Source organism: Vigna unguiculata, chromosome 10, assembly GCF_037176805.1.
Source record: "Vigna unguiculata cultivar grain cowpea cultivar isolate G323 ecotype 2 chromosome 10, ASM3717680v1, whole genome shotgun sequence".
NCBI classification, from domain to species: Eukaryota; Viridiplantae; Streptophyta; class Magnoliopsida; order Fabales; family Fabaceae; genus Vigna; species Vigna unguiculata.
In genome coordinates, this window is record NC_140801.1 from 13467401 (window position 1) to 13489286 (window position 21886).

General features: G+C 34.2%; 1 protein-coding gene across 1 annotated transcript; it reads left to right on the top strand.

Moving 5' to 3' along the window:
* The first annotated feature begins 399 nt into the window (after window positions 1-399).
* Window positions 400-20288, top strand: LOC114167057 (uncharacterized). The gene is made up of 14 exons (XM_085667722.1): window positions 400-973; window positions 1058-1147; window positions 1241-1327; window positions 1427-1531; window positions 3313-3417; window positions 3506-3607; window positions 3693-3800; window positions 3892-3981; window positions 13670-13777; window positions 13859-13957; window positions 14797-15901; window positions 16158-16430; window positions 18016-18825; window positions 19337-20288. The coding sequence occupies exons 1-14, from the start codon at window positions 435-437 to the stop codon at window positions 19916-19918; spliced, it is 4203 nt and encodes a 1400-aa protein (XP_085523848.1). The 5' UTR covers window positions 400-434; the 3' UTR covers window positions 19919-20288.
* Window positions 20289-21886: the final 1598 nt, after the last annotated feature.

Below are 21886 nucleotides of genomic sequence, written 5' to 3' on the forward strand. Positions count from 1 at the left end.
TCGACATAATTTTGGAGGTGTGGTGTCTGCGGGTGAAAGAATTTTTTGGGAATTTAAAGAAAGTTTGGAGGTGTAAAAAAAAATTTAGAGATGCAGGAACAAAGACCCCTAAGTTGAGCTGAAGTCAGCATTTAGTTGATTTCGAATGAGTCCACATTCAACCATGTTGGTCCAGGCTTAGGACAATTAGACTTAAAAGTCACTGGTGATTTATTTTAATAATAGTAAAAGTATGACTACGATTATTTTGGTCTGTTTTTTAACTTTAAAAATATAAATATAAATTTAAAAGTTGACGCGCCAAAGTCGTCGGCAATGTTTTTCGTGTTTGTTTGAATTTTGAATCAATGAGTGGAATTGTTGTGATTTGCTCCTAAGTATTTCTCTGAGGCTCCATTTTCCTTCTTCGCCAACAAAGAAGTTTCATCTCTTCCATGTCTCTTTCAGGTGGCGGTGATGACATGGAAATGGACTTTCTTCGTGATCGGTACCAGAAAATGGACAGCAGAAACTTTGATGTGTTTTTGAATTTCAGAGGGGAAGACACACGTGCTTCTTTCACTTCGCATCTCTATGCCGCACTTCGGAGTGCAGGAATCATTGTTTTCAAGGATGACGAGTCACTTCCACGGGGAAATCAAATTTCACCCTCTCTGCGGCTAGCGATCGAAGAGTCTCGAATTTCTATTGTTGTTTTCTCGAAAAATTATGCAGAGTCGTGGTGGTGTTTGAAAGAGTTGGAGAAAATAATGGAGTGCCACAGAACCATAGGGCATGTGGTGATACCAGTGTTCTATGGCGTTGATCCCTCTGAAGTACGTCATCAAAGAGGCGACTTTGGGAAAGCATTTCAACGTCTTTTGAGCAAGATTTCGAAAGAGGAAGAGGAAAAGGTGCTGGATTGGAAGCAGCGTTGGAGGACGGCACTTGGTGAGATTGGTGGCATGTCAGCGATTGAAATCTATAATTCCAGGCAATGAAGCGCTTCCTTTCCTCAGATTTTTACAGAACATTGTCTCTAAGAATAACATTTTTTAAATTCATAACGTGTATGTAGGTTTGAAAAGCAAGACAAAACCGTGGAGAATTGGAAAGTGGCACTTTCTGAAGTTGCTCAGAGCTCAGGGGTTGTAGACTTTGATCCAAGGTGATAGAAACACTTCATGCTTCATGCTTTAGTAATTTTCACTGAACATTGTCTGTCAAAATAATTATTATGATATTCATGACTTGTATCAAGAGGGAAAATGAAGATTGCTGATATGAAAGACTTCCTCGTGAAGCAGTGGATCGAGGGACTTCGTATGGGTGTTGAAATCCCAATTAGGTATGTAGTTAACTATGGGTAACTGAAATATTTCCTGCTTTCATATTTTTCTTATACATTGTCTCTAAAAATAACATTTACACAACATGTATGAATTAGAGAAATGGAGAATTATGATAATAAGATAGACTTCCTTGTGAAGCAATGGAGAGAGGTATTTTTGGAGCCTGATAGCATTTCAGAGGTGGAATTCTTAGATCCATGGTAATTGAAGTACTTTATGCTTTCAGAGTTTTACTTAACATTATATCTTTTTTCAGCCAATATAAAAATGCTATTGCACCACAATACAGGCTATAATACTAGCTAGGTTACATTAAAACCTGTTTCAATCAATCCTATGCAACATTCTTCATATTATTAAGAAAGGTAACCAAACCAAACTTAGTAAAAAAACCTAAAATGTAGTAGATCACATCTATATATACAGATGGACATATCAGCTTTCAATCTGCTCCAACATTTCCTTGTTCACTAGCCCATTTTTCCAACATACTTAGTCGACTCTCCATTATTCAACAGTTATCTACTCAAAGCTCAAGCATCCTCTTATAGAGGATAATTCTTCATTTCAAATAGGACACTTCCTATCATACAACCAAAATCCTTTCTATCTCAACATTTTCCAAATAAAGACTTTCTCATAAAGTCTCATCCCTTGGAACAACTAACTACTTTTTTTTTTTCTCAGCAAAAAAGCATATAAATATTTCTTACTATAATATGTTTATGTGTTGATCTGTGACTCAACTAACTTCATAAGTTGACTACTTAGGGATAAGTGATCAGTAGTTTCATGTAACAATGAGGGAAAGAAAGTAACAACTATAACTCCACAATTTCTATTGAAGTCATCTGTAGGGTCTAAAGAATAAAGGTCTTAGAAGGAGGAGTTGAGAAATAAAAGAGACTATATTTGAAAGAGTTGAAACACTCCTCTCATATGTTCTGATATTTATATTGATAGAGTTTTGATACAATGAGTATAAGGAAGAGCATAGATTAACCTAGATTCTTAGGTACAAAGATAGGTATAACTCATAGGTACAGCATATTGCCATTTCCCAATACAACTACTTCCAAACTATATTTAACGAAACTACTTCCTACCTATATCTAATACCTATTCTAACTCCCCCCCTTGTTAGTGTATATACTATAGTCAACTATGGTCAACTTGTATAATTAGTCAAACTTGTACAGCTATAGAAGTTTCTTTCATTGTATGTAATTTTCTCTCTACCACTGTCAGTTTATAACAGCTTCCTAGACATTTGTGTCTATAAATACCTCTTGTACATATAACATTTAAAGTATAAAAACAGTTCATAAAAAAATTCTAAGCCAAACCTGTATAAGACTGTTCCTTTGGGTCCTTGGATTGAAATCCGGTTTCCAAAGAAACAACTTCAAGATTCCAGGATTTATATTCCAATATCCTGCTACAAGAATAATTCTCAACTCCTCTTGATACTTGAATTTGAACTCAAAAAACCAGGTCCAAGCAATATCGTGTACCATTCCAGAACATGAACCCAAAGAAGTGGTAGCTTTAACACGCAAATCATCCAATGTCATAGGCTTTTAACCTTTGCGAAAAATGAATCTTCCATGAAGATTGAGTTTACATCTTGGAAAACCTTCCTTGTAACATCTTCTGGGATCGTGATGGCTAAAAAATCCCCTTTCTCTCATGGCTTAAATAGCTGGGATAGAGTAGGAGCAACCACTCCACGAGACAGCTTGGAGAAAATATTTGAGATTTTTGGTGAAATGGAAGGCTGATCCTTGGGAGGTATTTGACATTTCGAAGGACAAACGTTGGGTTCCTCCAATTCCTAGCCAAAACCGGACATAATGGCTCAGGGATGACGACTGATGTTGAAATGTTGGAGAGAGGATATTGAAATCTTAAATCTTGAAGACAAGACATTTGAACGTTGTATCTTAAAATATCGTTTATGAAATTGATTACATATATGCAGTGGAGAAATGGAGATTGCTAATGGGATAGAATTTCACATGAAGCGTTGTAGGGAGGCACTTTTTGAGGCTGTTGGCATCACAGGGGGCGCAGTCTTGAACTCCTGGTAATGGAAACATTTAATGCATGATCAAATTTTCACGAAGCATTGTCTCTAAAAAATAACATTTATGAAATTCATCACATGTATGAAGCGGAGAAATGGAGATTACTAATGCGATAGAACTCCACATGAAACATTGGAGGGATGCACTTTCTGAGGAAGCTGGTACAGTCTTAGATTCTGATTATTTCAGGTAATTAAAAAACTTTCTGCTTCCAGATTGTTACGGTACACTTTCTCTAAAAGTAACATTTATGAAATTCGTAATATATATCAAGTTTTGGAATTCGGCCGGTTTATTATGAGATAGTGAACCTCCAGAATCATTGGAGGGAGAAACTTTGTGAGGCTTATGGTATATCTGGGCATAAACAACTATATTCCAGGTAATTGAAGTAATTCCAGCTTTCATATTTTTACTGTACATTATTTTTCCCAAAAGTAACATTTGTGAAATTCATAACATCTATCAAGTAGAGAAATTGACTTAGAACGCCAATTGGAGCATTGGACGAATGGACTTATTGAGGCTGTTGACATCTCAACAGGTGCAGTCTTTAAATCGAGGTAGGAAGACCTTTAGTAACTCTCTTAAAACTTTCTTTTTTTTCCAACACTCTCTTCTTTTAATTGAAACTTGTTTTATTTTTATCTTTTGTGTGACATCCCATTAACAGTTACATTTCTACACTATTAAGTCTTTTCAAAATAAATTTCCTATACATCTCTTCAAAGGAATTTAAACAAAACAAAAGATATATTTCTTTTCCTTCTTTCAACCCTTTATCTGCTTGATATTTTTTTTGGAGTCCAATATTAGTACACTCACGAATCTCCAAGTCAATCATCTCAACATATTATTTCTTCCTTGGTAATAATTATATTTACACTACATCACATAATTAATTTATATTCTGATATTCACACCTATTTACATTTCACAAGTCGTCATTATCATATAAACATTGATAGGCACACTCCCAGACAATTATCTCAACATATACCATTCTGCACTACAGTATTCATACATATATATGACCCTCATAATCATCAATTAAAGAAATACATCTTTTAAAACCAATGAAGTTTCCATGTTCTTTAATGGAATGAAAATTAAATTTCCATATTTTGTTTTAAATAAAACTCACGTTAAACATTACTATGAACTAAAAACGAATTTGTCTAAACAAAGACTTGTACCCAAACTCGAATTTCCATTTTAAATTTAGTTTAAGCAACAAATTTTTGCTTGAGCCACAGTTCAGTTCGAAATCAACTTCACAAAATTTTTCAAATTTCTGCTTGAGATAAAAAATTTTGCTTAAGCAAAAGTTGCCCTAAGAGCAACTTCAACAAAATTCTGAAATTTTCATCTAAGCTAAAATTTTTCACTTGAGCCTAAATTACCCCAAGAGCAACTTCAAAAAAAATTTTAAATTTTTGGAGTGAAAATTTCAGCTTTTCCAAGAACAACTATAACACAATTTTTGTTCCCACACTTAAACAAGTTAAAAGAAATACATTTGCATCTAATGATTTCAATCTAATATGGTCAAACAAAACTTATTTAAACTAAAAATCATTATATATTTTAATCAACATATATTTTTCAAAGATTTTTAAAGTAGAATTGATCATACCAATTTCAAACTTAAATCAACCAACTTCACCAACAACTTGCACAACTATTTCAACCACAAACAATTCATAACAAATAACATCTATGCATAAAATATATTATTGTGGCCAAGTCACATCTGGACAATTTAGATCTTTTACCCTAAGGTTCTATCATAAGTAAAACTAACTTCCTTTATGATAGAACTGATATATTCTGCAACGCTGTAAATTCTTCTTTATTGAACACAGGCTATTTTCCTATCAAAGTGACAGGAAGAATAAATTCTTCTCTCAGCCCTTCCCCACAATTTCCTAAAACAAAAACAGTCTCAAAAACACACCTAAGCGCTTAACAGACTTATATAACTTTGTTACATTTATAATTTCTAATTATTTCAGCTGTCTGTTTTTAGCTTGCAAACAATGTTGGCAGCTGTTTTTCCACCATATCCAGGGGGCAATTCCATGTAAATCTCTTCCTTAATTTCTCATGGAGGAAGGCATTTTTATCATCAATTTGTTGCAAGTTCCAACCATAATTAGTTGCTAGGGATAATATCAACCTAACTGTATTCATTTTTGCAACTGGAGCAAATGTTTCCAAGTAATCCACTTTATAGATTTGAGTGAATCCCTTAGCTACTAACCTTGCTTTGTACCTCTCAATGAACCATCAACCTTGTATTTTATAGTATATACCCACTTGCACCTTTTTTTTCATTTGGAAGAGAAACCAAATCCTAGGCACTATTCTTTTCTAATGCTTCCATTTCGGTAGGTGTGATTGTAGTGTTTAGGCTTGTGAGGAAGGCTTTATGGGTAGTGAGAAGTTTTTAAAGGATAGGTAATTGACTAGAGGGTATAGTGGCTTGGTGATACATTTCCTAGTCTCTTTCCTAAGGGCAATTGAAATATCTAGGTCCTCATAAAGTGGTGTTGAACTGGATTCAGGTTCCTGTACATTTGGAAAATTAGAGGTTGATTAAGTGTATATTAAAGGATTAGGGGTAGTTACCTCAAGTCATGTTGTGTTGGATTGTTGGACATGGACAAATTCTGGAATGACCTTTGTCTTCCTTATATAAACCAGATTTTTCCCAAATCTTACATCAGCCCCATCTTGAGTGGATTTAGTGGGTTCCTTCTCTGTTGTTACACTTTTAGTCCTTATTTCTAGTCCTAAACTTAAGTCAGGGAGCATAAGGAGTTCATCTTCATTTCTCGCAGTCTCCCCCTGAAGATGATCTTGGTTGAAGTAACTTTTGTGCTAAAAAAAGGTGACATCTCTGGACACAGAAGTTTTGGGATGGTGGGTAATAACATTTATATCCCTTTTGTGTTGATGAGTATCCTATGAAAATACATTTTAAGGATCTAGGATCAAGTTTACCTTTATCACCACTGTGGACATGGACAAAAGATACACACCAAATATTCTTGGAATAAGATGGTTGGATGCTAACACATTATGATAAAAAGAAAACAGAACCTCCATAGGGCTTTTGGAAGCTAGAATACTAGAAGGTAGTCTATTAATTGGATAACAGACAGTGAGAACAGTCTCCCCCCAAACCTTTTAGGAACCTTATGTTGAACAGAAGAGCTCGAGTTTAGTCTAGATGGTGTCCATTTTTCCTCTCAGCAATCCCATTTTGTTGAGGTGTTTTGACACAGGATGACTCATGAATGATACCTTCTTTTTGACAAAAAGGAAATAAGCCCATGATTAATCTAATCTTTGGCATTATCAAATCTAATCATCTTAGTGCTAATACCAAACTGATTTTTTATCATGGAGAAAAAACGTTGAACCACATAGCTGACTTCAGATTTTTGCTTTAGTAAGAAAACCCATGTGATATGAGTACAATCATCTATAAAGGTAAGAAACCAACGGGCACCAGAAACATTTTGGACAATTGAGAGACCTCATACATCAGCATGAATTAAATAGAAAGGAAAAGTGCTCGTATTATTACTAACTGAAAAAGGAACACGTTTGTGTTTAGCAAGCTCGCACACTTCAACATTGAGCATCTAATTTGCTAAAAATGGAAGGGAATAATGTTTTTATGACGGTAACGGAAGGATGTCCAAGGCGATAGTGTTATAGGAAGACCTTTTCCATGTTGGTCTTTGTTGAATCAGAGAAAAAAGAGGTGTTATTTTCCAGGTCTGGTGACAAATTTAGATGGTCCAAGTAATACAAGCCATTCCATTCTCGGGCATGTCCAATCGTCCTGCCCGAGTACTTGTCCTGTAGAATACAAGCATTGTCATAAAAAATAGCATTACATGATAAATCATGTATGATTTTTTTATGGAAATCAAACTTAGACAATTTAGGAATATGAAGCACATTTTTAAGGGTTATGGATGGGCTTATTTGGACTTTTCCTTGACTTGCTCCAGTCATAAGAGAGCCATTAGTTGTGGATGTTTTCTTGTTGCTAGGGCAAGGGGTGTAAAAAGAGAAATGGTTAGGTAGGGGTGTCATGTGGTCGGTAGCCCCATAATCTAGAATTCAATACGGGTTATGCTACCATGGTTGAATTTTCCATGGTTGGGGTTTCTAGCATTATTCCCCTTCTGCTTTCTATTTTCCCTGATAAACAATAAATGCTATGTTTCCCTAATTAATGTGATATATCTAACACTCCCCCTCAAGCTGGTGCATATAAGTCGTATGTACCAAGCTTACTACAAATATTGTTGAAAGTCCCACATCGACTAGATATAAGGCCAATTCATAATATATAAGTGAGGTGCAAACCTCATCTTACAAGCCGGTTTTGTGGGGTTGAGTTAGACTTTAAACCCACTTCTAACATAGTATCAAAGCTTAAGGTTTTTTTTTTTCGCTATCGCTGCCTCCGCCTCTGCCGCCATCGCTGCTGCTGCCACCAGAGCCGTCGGCTATCCTAGCGAACTTTCTTGGATATTCTATTCCACCCGATATCGGGCCGCTAACGGACCACCCACTAATTTCTTGTCCCATGCATGAGATGAATATATCTTGGCATGAGGGGGCGTGTTGAAAGTCCCACATTGACTAGAGATAAGGCCAATTCATAATATATAAGTGAGGTGCAAACCTCACCTTACAAGCCGGTTTTGTGGGGTTGAGTTAGGCTTTAAACCCACTTCTAACAAATATAATCAATTCTCGACCCCCTTCAAGACTTAGGGAAAATATCTGCTAACTGATCATTTGAGTTATTGAACTCAATCTTGATGTCTCTAGATACAATCTTTTCTCGAATGAAATGATAGTCGATCTCAATGTGTTTGGTCCTCTTGTGGAAGACAGGATTATAACTGATATGAAGAGTTGCCTGATTGCCACAAATAAATGTCATTTGTGTGACATCTCTACATTGTAACTCTCTAAGCAATTCCTTAAGCTAAACAAGTTCACAAGTGGTTGAGGCCATAATTCTATATTCTACTTCTGCACTAGATCTTGCCACAACACTTAATTTCTTGCTCTTCTAAGAAATCAAGTTACCACCAATGGAGACACAATACCTGAAAGGAGATCTTTTACAGAAGGAGATCCTGCCTAATCAATATCTGAATAGCATATAACAAACCTTTTCCAGGAGATTCTTTAACATATTTTAATATACGGATGATTGCATTCCAATAATCTTGACATGGGGAATTAAGAAATTGGCTCACTATACTGACTGTACAGGAAATGTCAAAACGAGTAACTGTAAAATAATTTAATTTCCAACCAATCTTCTATACTGCTCAAGATTTGAAATAGGCTCCTCGTGATTTGGTAGGAGTTTGGTATTAGGATCCATGGGTGTGTCAACAGGTTTTGAATTCATCAACCCAGTTTCTCCCAACATATCCAATGCATACTTCCTTGGAGATATAACAATACCATAGTTGGATTGTGCTACCTCAATACCCAACAAATATCGGAGTTTACCAAGATCCCTTGGTTTGAAAATGGTGGCAGAGTTGTTGTTCTATCTGGGAGTGACGGTAAAAGACTGAATGATCTGCCTCACTTTGAGTCATACCAAATTGTTGAACAATGCTGCTAAACTTTCCAAGAGATTGTTTTAGGCCATATAAAGATTTACGAACATGACATACCAATCTAGAAGACTCTCCCTGAGCAACAAATCTGGTAGGTTGCTTCATATAAATTTCTTCCTACAAATTTCCATTGAGAAAAACATTTTTCACATCCAGTTGATGAAGAGGCCATTGTTGAAGAGCATCCATGGCTAGAAATAAGCGAACAAAAGTCATCTTTGCCACTGGAGAGAAAGTATTACCATAATCCAATTCAAAAATTTGTGTGTAGCCATACAAGTTAGCTTTGAGGCGATCAATAGTATCATCAGGACCAACTTTAATAGCAAAAACCCACCTGCAATCAGCAACAAATTTCCTAGACGATAATGCGACGAGCTCCCAAGTTCCACCGTTCTAAAGAGCACTTAGTTCATCTAGCATGGCCTGATGCCAACCAGAATGGGCTAAGGCTTCATGGACAGATTTAGGAATGGACATAGAAGAGATTGACGAAAGGCAGGTATAAAAAGGTGAAGATAATCTATGGTAACTCAAATCAATATAATGTGGAGAAGGATTACGAGTAGAATGTATACCTTTATGGACGACAATTGTTAGACTTAATTGTCGAATCCGGAGGAGACAAAACAGTTGGCACTTGAAGTAAGTCACTTGGTGGTTGTTGGGGACGAGATCTTCGACTATAAACCTTAAGAGTTAGTGGAGGATGAGAATCTAATGGTGGACTATAGTATATGGGGACATATCAAAAAAAGGAAGATCCTTAAAGTAAAAAGAAAACTCATTGAAGGTGACATTTGTAGACACAAAATGGCAATTAAGAGAAGTAAAACAACACTTGTATCCTTTTTGTGATCGAGTAAATCGTAGAAAAACATATTTGTGTGATCTAGGAGATAACTTATCAAGACTAGGATCAATATTATGAACAAAACATGTTGTCCCAAAAACTTTAAGAGGCAAGGGATGGAGAGGTTCATGAGGAAATAAAATAGAATGAGGAATTTTGTTATCTAAAACCGAAGATGGCATACGATTAATGAGATAAGATGCAGTAAGAATGACATCAACCCAAAAATGTTGAGGAACCTCACCATGAATTAAAAGGTGCGAGGTATTTCAATAAGGTATCTATTCTTATACTTAGGCACCCCCATTTTGTTGAGGTGTATAAGAACATGAAGTTTGATGGAAAATGCCATGAGAAGCCATAAATTATTTAAAAGAATTTGAAAGATATTCACAACCATTATCACTTTGCAAAATTTGAATAGAAACACCAAATTGAGTTTAAATTTCATTATAAAAGGTTTGAAAGATGTAAAATAAATCAGAACGATTTTTCATTAGAAATAATCAAGTACATCTAGAATAATCATCAATAAAAGTAACAAAATATTGAAAACCTAAATATTTAGTAAAAGAAATAACACCAGGGACATAAAGAACATTATCAATGGATAAAAAGGGAAAAAGGTTAACAATCCCAACACCATGAGCTAAAACCGTAGACCCATTAGCCATTGTAATAGAAGGTAAATTACTCAGAGAGGATAAAGAGAAAAACAAAGATTTGTTATCAGTAATGTGATTTGTGACTCCTGAGTCGAAAACCCAAGGACCAATAGAAGAAAATTGAGTCAGAATAACAAAAGATGTACCTATGCATACAACAGAAGCAATGGGATTAAGGGCTTACGATCTTCACACCATTTAAGAAAGTCATTGAAGAGAGCAGATTTGTCGGCAGGAGTAGATGAAGGAGGATCCATAGCAGATGATTGTGAGGGAGGATCAGTTTAAGCAACAACAACAAATCGAGGAGGAGAACCATGTAAAGCATAACACCTGTCAATTTTGTGGCCAAGCTTGCCACAATGGTTCACACTTGGGATGCCCTTTGCCTTGAGAGCTATTGCAATCATCATGTTGAGCTGCCAAAGAAGAGGAATCATCGGTAAAAACAAGTTGGTCGTTGAGAGGTTTACATGGCACACTAAAAGGGTGGAACATGTAGAAGTAAAATTGGGTATAACAGGGGAACCCAAAATCTGATCACGGACATTGGAGTATTTACCAGCAAGTTCGTGTAAAGTAAAAACAATGAAGAACTTTGACTGTTGCTCTAATTCTTGAGCAGGAGAAGAGGCAAGAGGTAATAACTCATTAAATTCATGAAAAAGAGCATGCATCTTATCCAAATAATTAGCCATAGGGTTATGATTGCGAGGAGCAACAACACCAAAGAGGTTGTGACAAACACCATAAAGACGTTGAGTATCATTGGTGTATAACATGTGCTGTAAGCCTGAAGCATTTGTTTTAAAGAGGATTGGATCGTATTCTCGAGAACCATGCATATATGAGCATCAATTCTTTTCCAACGCAGAAAATCACCAGAAGCAATATCAGTCACTTTTTGAGTAAGATGATCGAGATACCCTTGACTCTCAAGCCAAAGTTAGTTAGTAAAGATGGACTGGTCAAACACGCTGGTGGTGGTAGAAGAGATTTCAGAATTGAAAGAGGCAGCGGAAGATGCCATGGAGGAAGAGAGACAAAAACTCGAAAAGACCAAAGAGGTCCCGATTGGATCAACAATACTAGATCCAAAAAGAGTAGGACGAGGCGATTCTGATGGTGACGATTCTTGCTGCATTGAGGTTGCCTGGACGAGACGATCAAAACCGTGTGGTCGTTGGTCAGAACTGACACTCCGACAGCGACGGGGGACATCGACGGTGGTGAACGACGCCAACGATGGTTGGTGGCAGGGGTGGTCGGTAGACGACGACGACAGCAGAAAGAAAAATGCCAAGATAACCTTAAGCTCTAGATACCATGTTAGAAGTGGATGTTTGCACTCACTTATATATTATGAAATTACCTTATCTCAAGTCGATGTAGGACTTCCAACACACCCCTCTCACGTCGAGGTATATACATCTCGTGCATGGGACTAGACATTAATCGGTGGTCTGATAGCGGCCCGATAGTTGGTGGAACTACATGCTCAAAAAATATAAATCTCGCTAGGATAGGCTTTAACTATAACTCTGATACCATGTTGAATATTGAGAAAAACTGTATAAGATTTGTTAGATATTGTTTAGATATTATTTGATATTATTAAGATATTGTTAATCACAATATCAAACAATATCTTCTATTTACTCTATTTATTTTCAGTTACTCTTTTTAATTGTATATTTCTCTATTATAAATAGATTACCCTATGTGTGGTTTATACACAAGGGAGATTAATCTAAATCCCTATTTTCTTTATTCTCAACCGGATTAATCTACCTTGTGTCTACAATACACATAAGGTGAATGTACTTATAATAAAGAGTGATACAAGAATATATGGCAACCAAATATAAATATGGTAAATAGAAGATATTGTTATTAACTATATGAACAAAATCTAACAATATCAAACAATATCTATTTTATCTATTAAACAATATACATTATGTTTTCCTAATTAATGTGATATATCTAACAGATAGCAATGAAGGCTGTCTTGAAAGGGATGGTTGACAGCAACGATGGCTACCGTCTAGGGTTTGCTGTTCGTGATTACAGGTGGCTCCTGGAATTTGAGAGCTTTGATACCATCTTATAATTTAGGGTAGAATCATTCAATTTATTATGCTAAGAATACAATTCATATACACAAGGCTAAAAAGCTATTTTAAGAAATATAATAATAGCACCTAGACAACGGAATTCCTTGACCATTATACACTATAATTATAATTATAATATTCTAAATAAGGAAGCAATAAAACACAAATCCTAATAGAAATAATACAGCTAATAAAACATATTCTAACAATTTCTAACTGTTTTAGCTGTTTGTTTTCCCTTTCTTTTGTACACAATACCATATCTATCACCTTACCTATTTTTTTAATTAAGCTTAAGCTCCCAACTTCACTACTCTTATAGGAAGGCTAAATTTCTAGATAAAGTACTTTGATCAATAACCTAAACATACCATCATGCTCGTGGAATAATGGAGATTTGTCTTTGACACAAACATGTCACATGCAAAACCCTATCTTAAGCATGAAAGCTTTCCCCAAAAACTAACTCAAGAAAAGAAAAACTTACTCCAAAAAGACTTTCTGTCGGACAAAAGTGTTCTACTCTCAACCAGGATTTCTAAGGTGGACTTAGATTTGTGAAAGGATGAACGACTATTTTAGAAATTTGGATATTGATTTTTGTGAAATGAAGTTTGAATAGTTAATTTTTTCTGTATGTAAGCTTTATAACAGAATAAATTATTCATATTTCATCTCATTTGAACCACTTCTACTCTTAGACAATTTAGCTTGGCCCTTACATTTTTTTTTTGACTTTTTTCAAAGTTTAGAAATTAAACCTATCTAAAATTGCAAGTTCTGATAAATTTTAACAAATATTAAAAAGAAAATTAGAAAGAGTGTTAAAAGAGATTCTCGCTATCACTCCTCTTCGAGAGATAATTGAAACACTCTGTGCTTTCTTGTTGTTACTTAACATTGTCACTGATACTAACATTTATTAAGCATGACTTGTATTACAGTGTTCAAAAGCTGAAGGCTTACAATCGCATAGAGAGTCTTGCCAAACATTGGAGGATATCACTCTGTGAGGCTGCTGGCATCTCGAGGTTGGTAGTCCAGCATCTCAGGTAACAAAACACCTACTTTCTCCCATTTTTACTGAACATTGTCTCTAAAACTAACACATGAAATTCATAATATGTATGAAGAGTAATAGCGGATAATGACATCAACTACTTTGCGAAGCATGCTAAAGACGCACTTTGTGAGGCTGCTGGCATCTCCGGGGTTGTAATCCTCAATTCTAGGTAATGAAACACCTCTTCTTTCTCTGTTTAATTTTTTTAATGAAATACCATTACTTTATAGTTCAAATTTTTATGTATCACAGTATCATATACGCACAAATTTTAAATTTGTTATTAACCTTTTCACTGTAGTTCTTTTCCTCGTTAATTTTATCATTCAGAGGTCATGTAGAAAAAAACATCGAGTGATGATATGAGGAAATATAAATGACAATATAACAATGATTATGGCAATTGAGTGCTGATAGACATTATAAACTTAAAAATTCATATTAGATAATATTCGTAATTAATTAGAAATTAATACTAATGGTTTGATGATGTAATATTTCTTGTTTATTTTACTGTGTTTTCAGGAAATCAAAGAAACATTGGTTAAAGTACTAAGAACAACATGTTTATTTCATGTTCATAAAAAAAATTACTTTTATAAGACAAAAAAATAAGAAAATAATGTTTCAGAGAAGTAATTTCTACAAACTATTCCAAGAGTAATCTTTGTTCACTTTAGTCCTCAATTACTTGTATTCTCAGTTGTGTCCCTCCAACTTCTTCCCCAACCTAAATTTCTTTTGTCCCATTCTGAAGGATAGTTATCGACACATGCTACAAAATAGTTCTAAAGATATAAAATATTGCATTAGATGAACTTTGTTAAAAAATGACTTTAAGCCTAATTCAACTCCAGAAAATCAACTTATATACTTTAAATTGACTTTATCTTTAGTCGATGTCAGACTTCCAACAAACTTAATGAAGCAACACACGTTTGTACAAGTATAACTTTTTACTCAAATTTTCCTTTTATTTTGATGCATATGGCACGACTTTTGTTGTAGGAATGAAAGCGAGGCTGTGAAAAATATTGTCAAAAATGTTACAAGTTTGTTGGACAGGACAGAGCTAATTGTTGCCAATAATCCAGTCGGAGTAGATTCTCGAGTGCAAGAAATGGTTCAATTGCTAGAACAAAAACAATCAAATGATGTTCTAATACTTGGGGTATGGGGGATGGGAGGCATCGGGAAAACAACTATTGCAAAAGCAATTTACAATAAGATTGGTCGGAGTTTTGAAGGAAGGAGTTTCCTTGCAGATATTAGGGAGGTTTGGGGCCAAGAAGCTGGCCAGGTTTGTTTACAAGAACAACTTCTATTTGATATCTACAAAGGAAACAGTACAAAGATACATAACATTGAATCAGGAAAAGTTATACTAAGAGAAAGACTTTGCCATAAAAGGATACTTATTATACTTGATGATGTAAATAAATTACAACAACTAAATGTTTTGTGTGGAAATCGTGATTGGTTTGGTTCAGGGAGTAGAATAATCATCACAACCAGAGACATACATTTACTTAATGGGAAAAGAGTTGACCAAGTTTTCGCAATGACAGGAATGGATGTAGATGAATCTATTGAGCTTTTTAGTTGGCATGCATTCAAGCAATCAAGTCCCAAAGAAGATTTTATTGAACTTTCTAGATACGTAGTTGCTTATGCTGGGGGATTGCCACTTGCTCTTGAAGTCCTTGGTTGTTATTTGTTTGATATGGAGGTAACAGAGTGGAAGATTGTATTGGAAAAACTCAGGAAAATTCCAAATGATGAAGTACAGGAGAAGTTAAAAATAAGCTATGATGGTTTAAGTGATGATACTGAGAAAGGAATATTTCTTGATATAGCATGTTTCTTTATAGGAAAGGATCGAAATGATGTTATACATATATTGAATGGTTGTGGACTTTTCCCAGAAAATGGAATACGTGTCTTGGTAGAGCGAAGTCTTGTAACTGTGGATGATGAGAACAAACTTGGAATGCATGATTTGCTACGGGACATGGGAAGGGAAATTATTCGTTCAAAATCACCAATGGAGCTTGAGGAGCGTAGCAGGTTATGGTTTCATGAGGATGTGCTTGATGTGTTATCAAAAGAAACTGTAAGACCTTAATTTATTATTTTAGTATTACAAATATATAAAGCTAATGGAAGCAATATACACATTTGAAAGTTGGTAATTTTAGCATTCATTTGTTCAATTGATTGTCACATGAATTTTTAAAATTTGTTTGGTTGCAAATTGTTTGTTTCCTCTTTAGCTCTTATAGAGAAAATGATGGTCTTTTTCATCAGTGTTTTTATTGCCATATATCTTTAGCTATGCATATTTTATTGTTCCTTTTTTTTTGTGATAGGGAACAAAATTTATTGAGGGATTGACTTTGAAGTTACCAAGTAATACAAAATCTATAAGCACTAAAGCTTTTATGAACATGAAGAAACTCAGGTTGCTACAACTTTCTGGTGTAGAACTTGTTGGAGATTTTGAATATCTTTCCAAAGACCTTAGATGGCTTTGTTGGCATGGATTTCCTTTTTCCTTCATACCAGCAAGCTTTTATCAAGGAAGTCTAGTTTCTATTGAGTTAGAAAACAGTAAGATTACCATGGTGTGGAAAGGGACTCAGGTATTAATTTAGTTTTTTGAATTTCATGCGCTATTTTTTATTTATTTAAATCATATTAGGCATTACTATAAAAGATTAACATCCTAACTAGGTTGGTATCTTAAAGTTTCATCAATCACATGCCACCACATGAAAATTCAATAAAAGAAAGTGTTCTAGTATATGTAATAGTTTCACATCATCGAAGATAAGGATATTTTAAATATATCTTTCTCCTTTAACCATTTGAAGCGTTTTTTAAGGACAAAACTGTAATAAGAGTTTCATGCTCCAAAGTGGGTTATATTTCAAATGCAATGATTGACCTTAACGATGTTATCTCAATGGACTTGGGGTTAGAACATTTGTGTTGTCTGTGGGGATGAAAATGAAGCTCCAAAGATGAACCCTCGTTCTCCTTAGCCATCAACTAGGGGCCTTGTTCCTGTAAAACAAATAGTCCTGCTTCACTAAGGAGTCGAGCCCAAGGACAAATTTAAATACAAATTCCTCCTCCAACCCTCCGATGTGCCTTTTAAGGACAAAATCATGACAAGAGTTCCAAATTCCAAAGCAGACAATACCGTGGATGCAATTATTGACCCTAACACGGGAAGGTAAAGCATCAATCCAAAGAAAATCAAGTCTATTAACAAGCCAATGTTAGCAAAACCATTAGCACATCCATTACCCTAAGAAAGATATGAGAGACTTTAAAATCCGTAACTTTGTAGATGTTAAAGATATGAGCTGTCAGCCTCCACAAAACAATACCAAAATTCTGGAAAGCATGGCAAATCAAAGAGGGGTCACACTCAAGCTACACATGTCTGTAATTGTTAGCTTTAGAAATCTCTATTGCAACAATAAAGACCATCAACTCAGCATAAATTGAAGATTTGACGTCCAACTAGATAATAAATCCTCCAACAAATTCTCCTCTAATGCATCCGAAGAAACCACTACTTGTAGCATGAGTGGGATAGCCTTTAACACGAGTCTCAACAATAAACTTTAACCAGTTAACATCAGGCATAAACCAATGTTCCTGCACTAGATTGGCAACAACATTTTTCTTCTTTCACTTTAGGAGACAATATTCAATCTAATGAATAGACAATATATTGTTGTGGATCTTTTGTCAAAAAGTCTAGACGACATGTGAACAAGAGGCAGTAGAAGTCGTATGACTTCTCCTTCGATAATCCAGTCTTGAATTACTCATTAAGTAGCATTAGAAGATTGAATCATCTTACAACTCCAATAGCATATTGAAGGAATAGACTCACAAACTTCAAAAAAAATCCTAATACATACAACTTATTTTCTAACCAATGTAATTATTTCAGTTGTCAACATAGTTACTTAGATAGAGCGTGTCTTTTTACTCGATAAAAGGAGTATAAAGTGTCAACCAAAAGTCACGACAATAGCCTTGTCTGCACAAAAGTAAAGCTAAACCAAAATATAATAGCCCTACAAAAGTGGGCATCATGAGTATATATTTCACATCCAACTTCACTGTTCATGACATATTTTAATTGCTTTCACTTTTTTTGTTGTTTTTTTTATTTAATTTATCTCCAATGTCTTTCTTCTTTTGTAGCTGATGGAGAAGTTGAAAATTCTTAATCTTAGCCATTCTCATTATTTAACGAAGACTCCAGACTTTCTAAATTTGCCTAATCTTGAAAAGCTTGTACTCATGGATTGTCCAAGGCTGTCTGAAGTTTCATATACCATTGGTCATCTCACTAAAGTTCTACTAATAAACTTTCAAGATTGTATTAGCCTGCGTAACCTTCCAAGAAGTATCTATAAGTTGAAATCTCTTAAAACACTCATTCTTTCGGGTTGTCTAAAGATTGATAAGTTGGAAGAGGACATAGAACAAATGGTGTCTTTGACAACCCTTGTTGCTGATAACACTGCTATAACAAGGGTGCCTTTTTCAATAGTTAGATCAAAAAGTATTGGATATATCTCACTATGTGGTTATGAAGGATTTTCACGGAATGTATTTCCCTCTATCATTCGGTCTTGGATGTCACCGGTAAATAGTCTCTCTTCTCGTGTTCAGACATTTGTGAACATGTCTTCTCTTGTTTCTTTAGATGTACAAAATAGCAGTTCCAATCAGCTATCATATATATATGAGGAGCTTCCAAAACTTCAAAGTCTTTGGATAGAGTGTGGCTCAGATCTTCAACTTTCTTTTGATATAATGAGTATTTTGGATGCTTTAAATGCGACAAATTCTGAAGAACCTGGGTCATCTGCAACAGCATCACAAATGCAGAATGTATTTACATTAATTGAATGCAACTCAAGATCAAAATTGTTTGAGAAGACACTTTTAATTCAAATGGGAAGGAGTTGGAAAATCACACATATTCTGAAACAGAGAATTTTACAGGTTCCTTTCATTCTCTTACTCTCTTAAATGCATCTAATTGTAATACTTTTATGATATAAATATTTGACAAAAATTCTGGTTAGAAAATCTACTACTCTTTGGCAGTTGAATTTAGTACATAAATTATATGTGCAAGTGTATGGTATTATACGCTGTCAACATAAAAATTTAAAAGATGATATTTTAATCATACTACTTTAAAATTATCATATAAGAACATAGATTCTTTTTAACTGCCCTCGTATATTCTGCTATTAAAAGTTGCGATCAGCTAAAAGAAAGAGAATAATAATATGATATTGTTATGCATAACATTAAACTTTTTTAACAATTTACTTCTTTCATGCAAGTTGTCATCATTTAGAATACCTTTTGACAAAAGATCATGATTTTAATTCATGATAAAATGAGTTATTATCTTGTTATATCATAAATTGATGAATTTATAATAAGGTGGTATTAATGCATCGATTGATAAACTTACATCATATATATATCTTTACTTTTACAGAATATGACTACGAGTGATGGCGGTGATTGTTTGCTACCTGGAGATTGTTATCCAGATTGGTTAACCTTCAGCAGCGAAGGTTCTTCTGTGACTTTTGAAATTCCCCAAGTGAATGGGCGTAACTTGAAGACAATGATGTGCCATATCCATTATTCTTCCTCTGACAATATAACATCAGATGGCCTGAAAAATTTGTTGGTGATAAATCACACAAAGAGCACCATTCAGCTCTACAAGAGAAATGCATTAGCGTCGTTTGATGATGAGTGGCAGAGGGTACTATCAAACATTGAGCCTGGAAACAAGGTGCAAATTGTTGTTGTTTTCTGGAGCAGATTAACTGTCATCAAGACGTCAATTTATCTTATATATGAGGCAATTGATGAAAAAGAAGAGCACTACCATGCACCAAATATGACTATTCCTAGTTATGAATCTTCATGTGCTGTTGGGTCGATCTCTCCTCCAGTGGAATCCATGGAGGACTTAAGGGGTGCTTCCGTAATAAGCTTAACTAAACGCTTATTGAATAAATTCTTCTCATGTAAAGGAAAAGTGGAAAAGAAGAAAAATGAAGGTTAAAAAGATGGTGAACGAATGTTTGGTTTAAGTTGTTTATTATGGTGTCTGCAAAGCTTGTAAATGGTTCAGTCATGTACAACACTTATGTAAGGAGATGCTGAAGAGGACCTCATTGATGATTTGTCCACAAACGTATATGTAGGGTATTTACCTTTTTCACCCTATGTTTCTCTGAGTGTTAGAAAAGTGAAATATGCTATGCTTTAGATTTTTGGCCGGTGCAATTTGGAAATATATTACAAAACTCATCTATGGATTTTCAATGTAATTCAGAAATAAATTCCTAACTTGGAAAATATTTTTGGAATTTAATAATATGTAATCTGTATTTTTGAATTGTGAATCCGTAATACATTTTTGACTTACTTAATTTAGAATATACTTTTGGATTCTATAATTTGGAAATACATTTCAGACCGTACAATTTAATGTATTTATGGATTACTTGATTTGGAAAGACATCCTGGGATGTATATTCTAAAATACATTTATGGATTATGCAAATTGAAAATATTTTTCATTATACACGGTAAAGACATTTGTAAAATCTAGAATACATTTTCTATTTTGCAAATGTATTATGGATTTACAAATCGTAATATGTTTGTTGTGCAATAAGAAATACATTATTTAAAATTTTGGATTGCACAGATCATAATAAATCTATAAATCTATGTATTATGTAATCCGAAATGTTTTCAACCTATAGATAATTTGGACTTTTTCCTCATCTATGGAGGTGCAAGAAGGTATAGAGCTACTACAAGAAATAACTTACAAATGGCCTTAGAAAGATCCAATTGTTATTTGAATCTAGTTTTTTCAAGAGTTCATTTAAAATTTTATTCTTGGGGCAATGCTTTTTGAACCGCTATAAGTTTCTCTTGCACCTAATAGAAATGTTTAAGAGGCCAAACTATCCCTAAAGCTAATGTGCATCATCTTCTTAGTTTTTTTTTCTCTCTACAAAAACATAAAATTACAAGCAAACATTTATAGCTATACAATTTTTACAAAACTAAGAAGAAGAAAACTTTCAGAATATTCCACTCCAAATTAGTAAAGTCCTCTTAATTGAGGTTTTATCTTCTTTTATCCTCTTGACAATTCCAGTGTGTTCCTACATAAAGGATTCTCCATCAATCAACGTGATCAAAGAATGATGGGTTGTAAAACAATCTCTACTTGTTTAATCGTTTAACAAAGTAATATAAACATAGTCGTTTAACAAAGCAATATCACATCTATAGAAAATTGAGACACATATTAAATATTTACAGTAGGAAGGGATTGATTTTTTCAAAACAAATGTACACTAAAGCATTTCCGAGTATAAATCAAAAATATAGATATACAACTTTTTCTACAACTAAGACAACTTTCTGCTCCATTACTATTGTGCACTTCCTCAAGCATTATCTTTTGCACTCGTGTATCACACATTCATAGTAGAAAACACAGGTTAACTTAACATTTATTAAATAAGCATGGAAGATTAAAACAACAACATATTCTCCACACAACACACATTTCATAATGCATGTAATTAATCATCAATATGAATTTATCCATGATAATATGATCATTGATCTACTTTCGAAAGATTTTGTCCATTAAATCAGACATAGAGATTATACAATTGGCCTATGAACTCAATAGAAAAATATGGTTAAACACTACTTGAGCTCTACTCGGTCATAGCAGATTATAATTAACCAACACATGGGTTTTACTCGGCTCTAGGACTAACTCTTCTCTTATGATAAGGTAAATATAATAATATATATATATATATATATATATATATATATATATATCAAATTTAAAAAAAAAATATCAGCATCATAAGATTTATACAAAAAATAAATTTTATCTCAATTTAAAGCAGAAAAATATTGTTCCACTTTTACAAAAAATAGGACTAAATTGAATTTAAAAACAAATGTAAGGACCAAATTGAGATTTTGT

Bases quoted from the DNA above. Each gene is read 5' to 3' on its own strand.
- LOC114167057 (XM_085667722.1), top strand. From the start codon at position 435: ATGTCTCTTTCAGGTGGCGGTGATGACATGGAAATGGACTTTCTTCGT. The intron at 1,532-3,312 runs GTAATTGAAGTA...ACATATATGCAG, and splicing joins GTGGAATTCTTAGATCCATG to TGGAGAAATGGAGATTGCTA. The intron at 13,958-14,796 runs GTAATGAAACAC...CTTTTGTTGTAG, and splicing joins GTTGTAATCCTCAATTCTAG to GAATGAAAGCGAGGCTGTGA.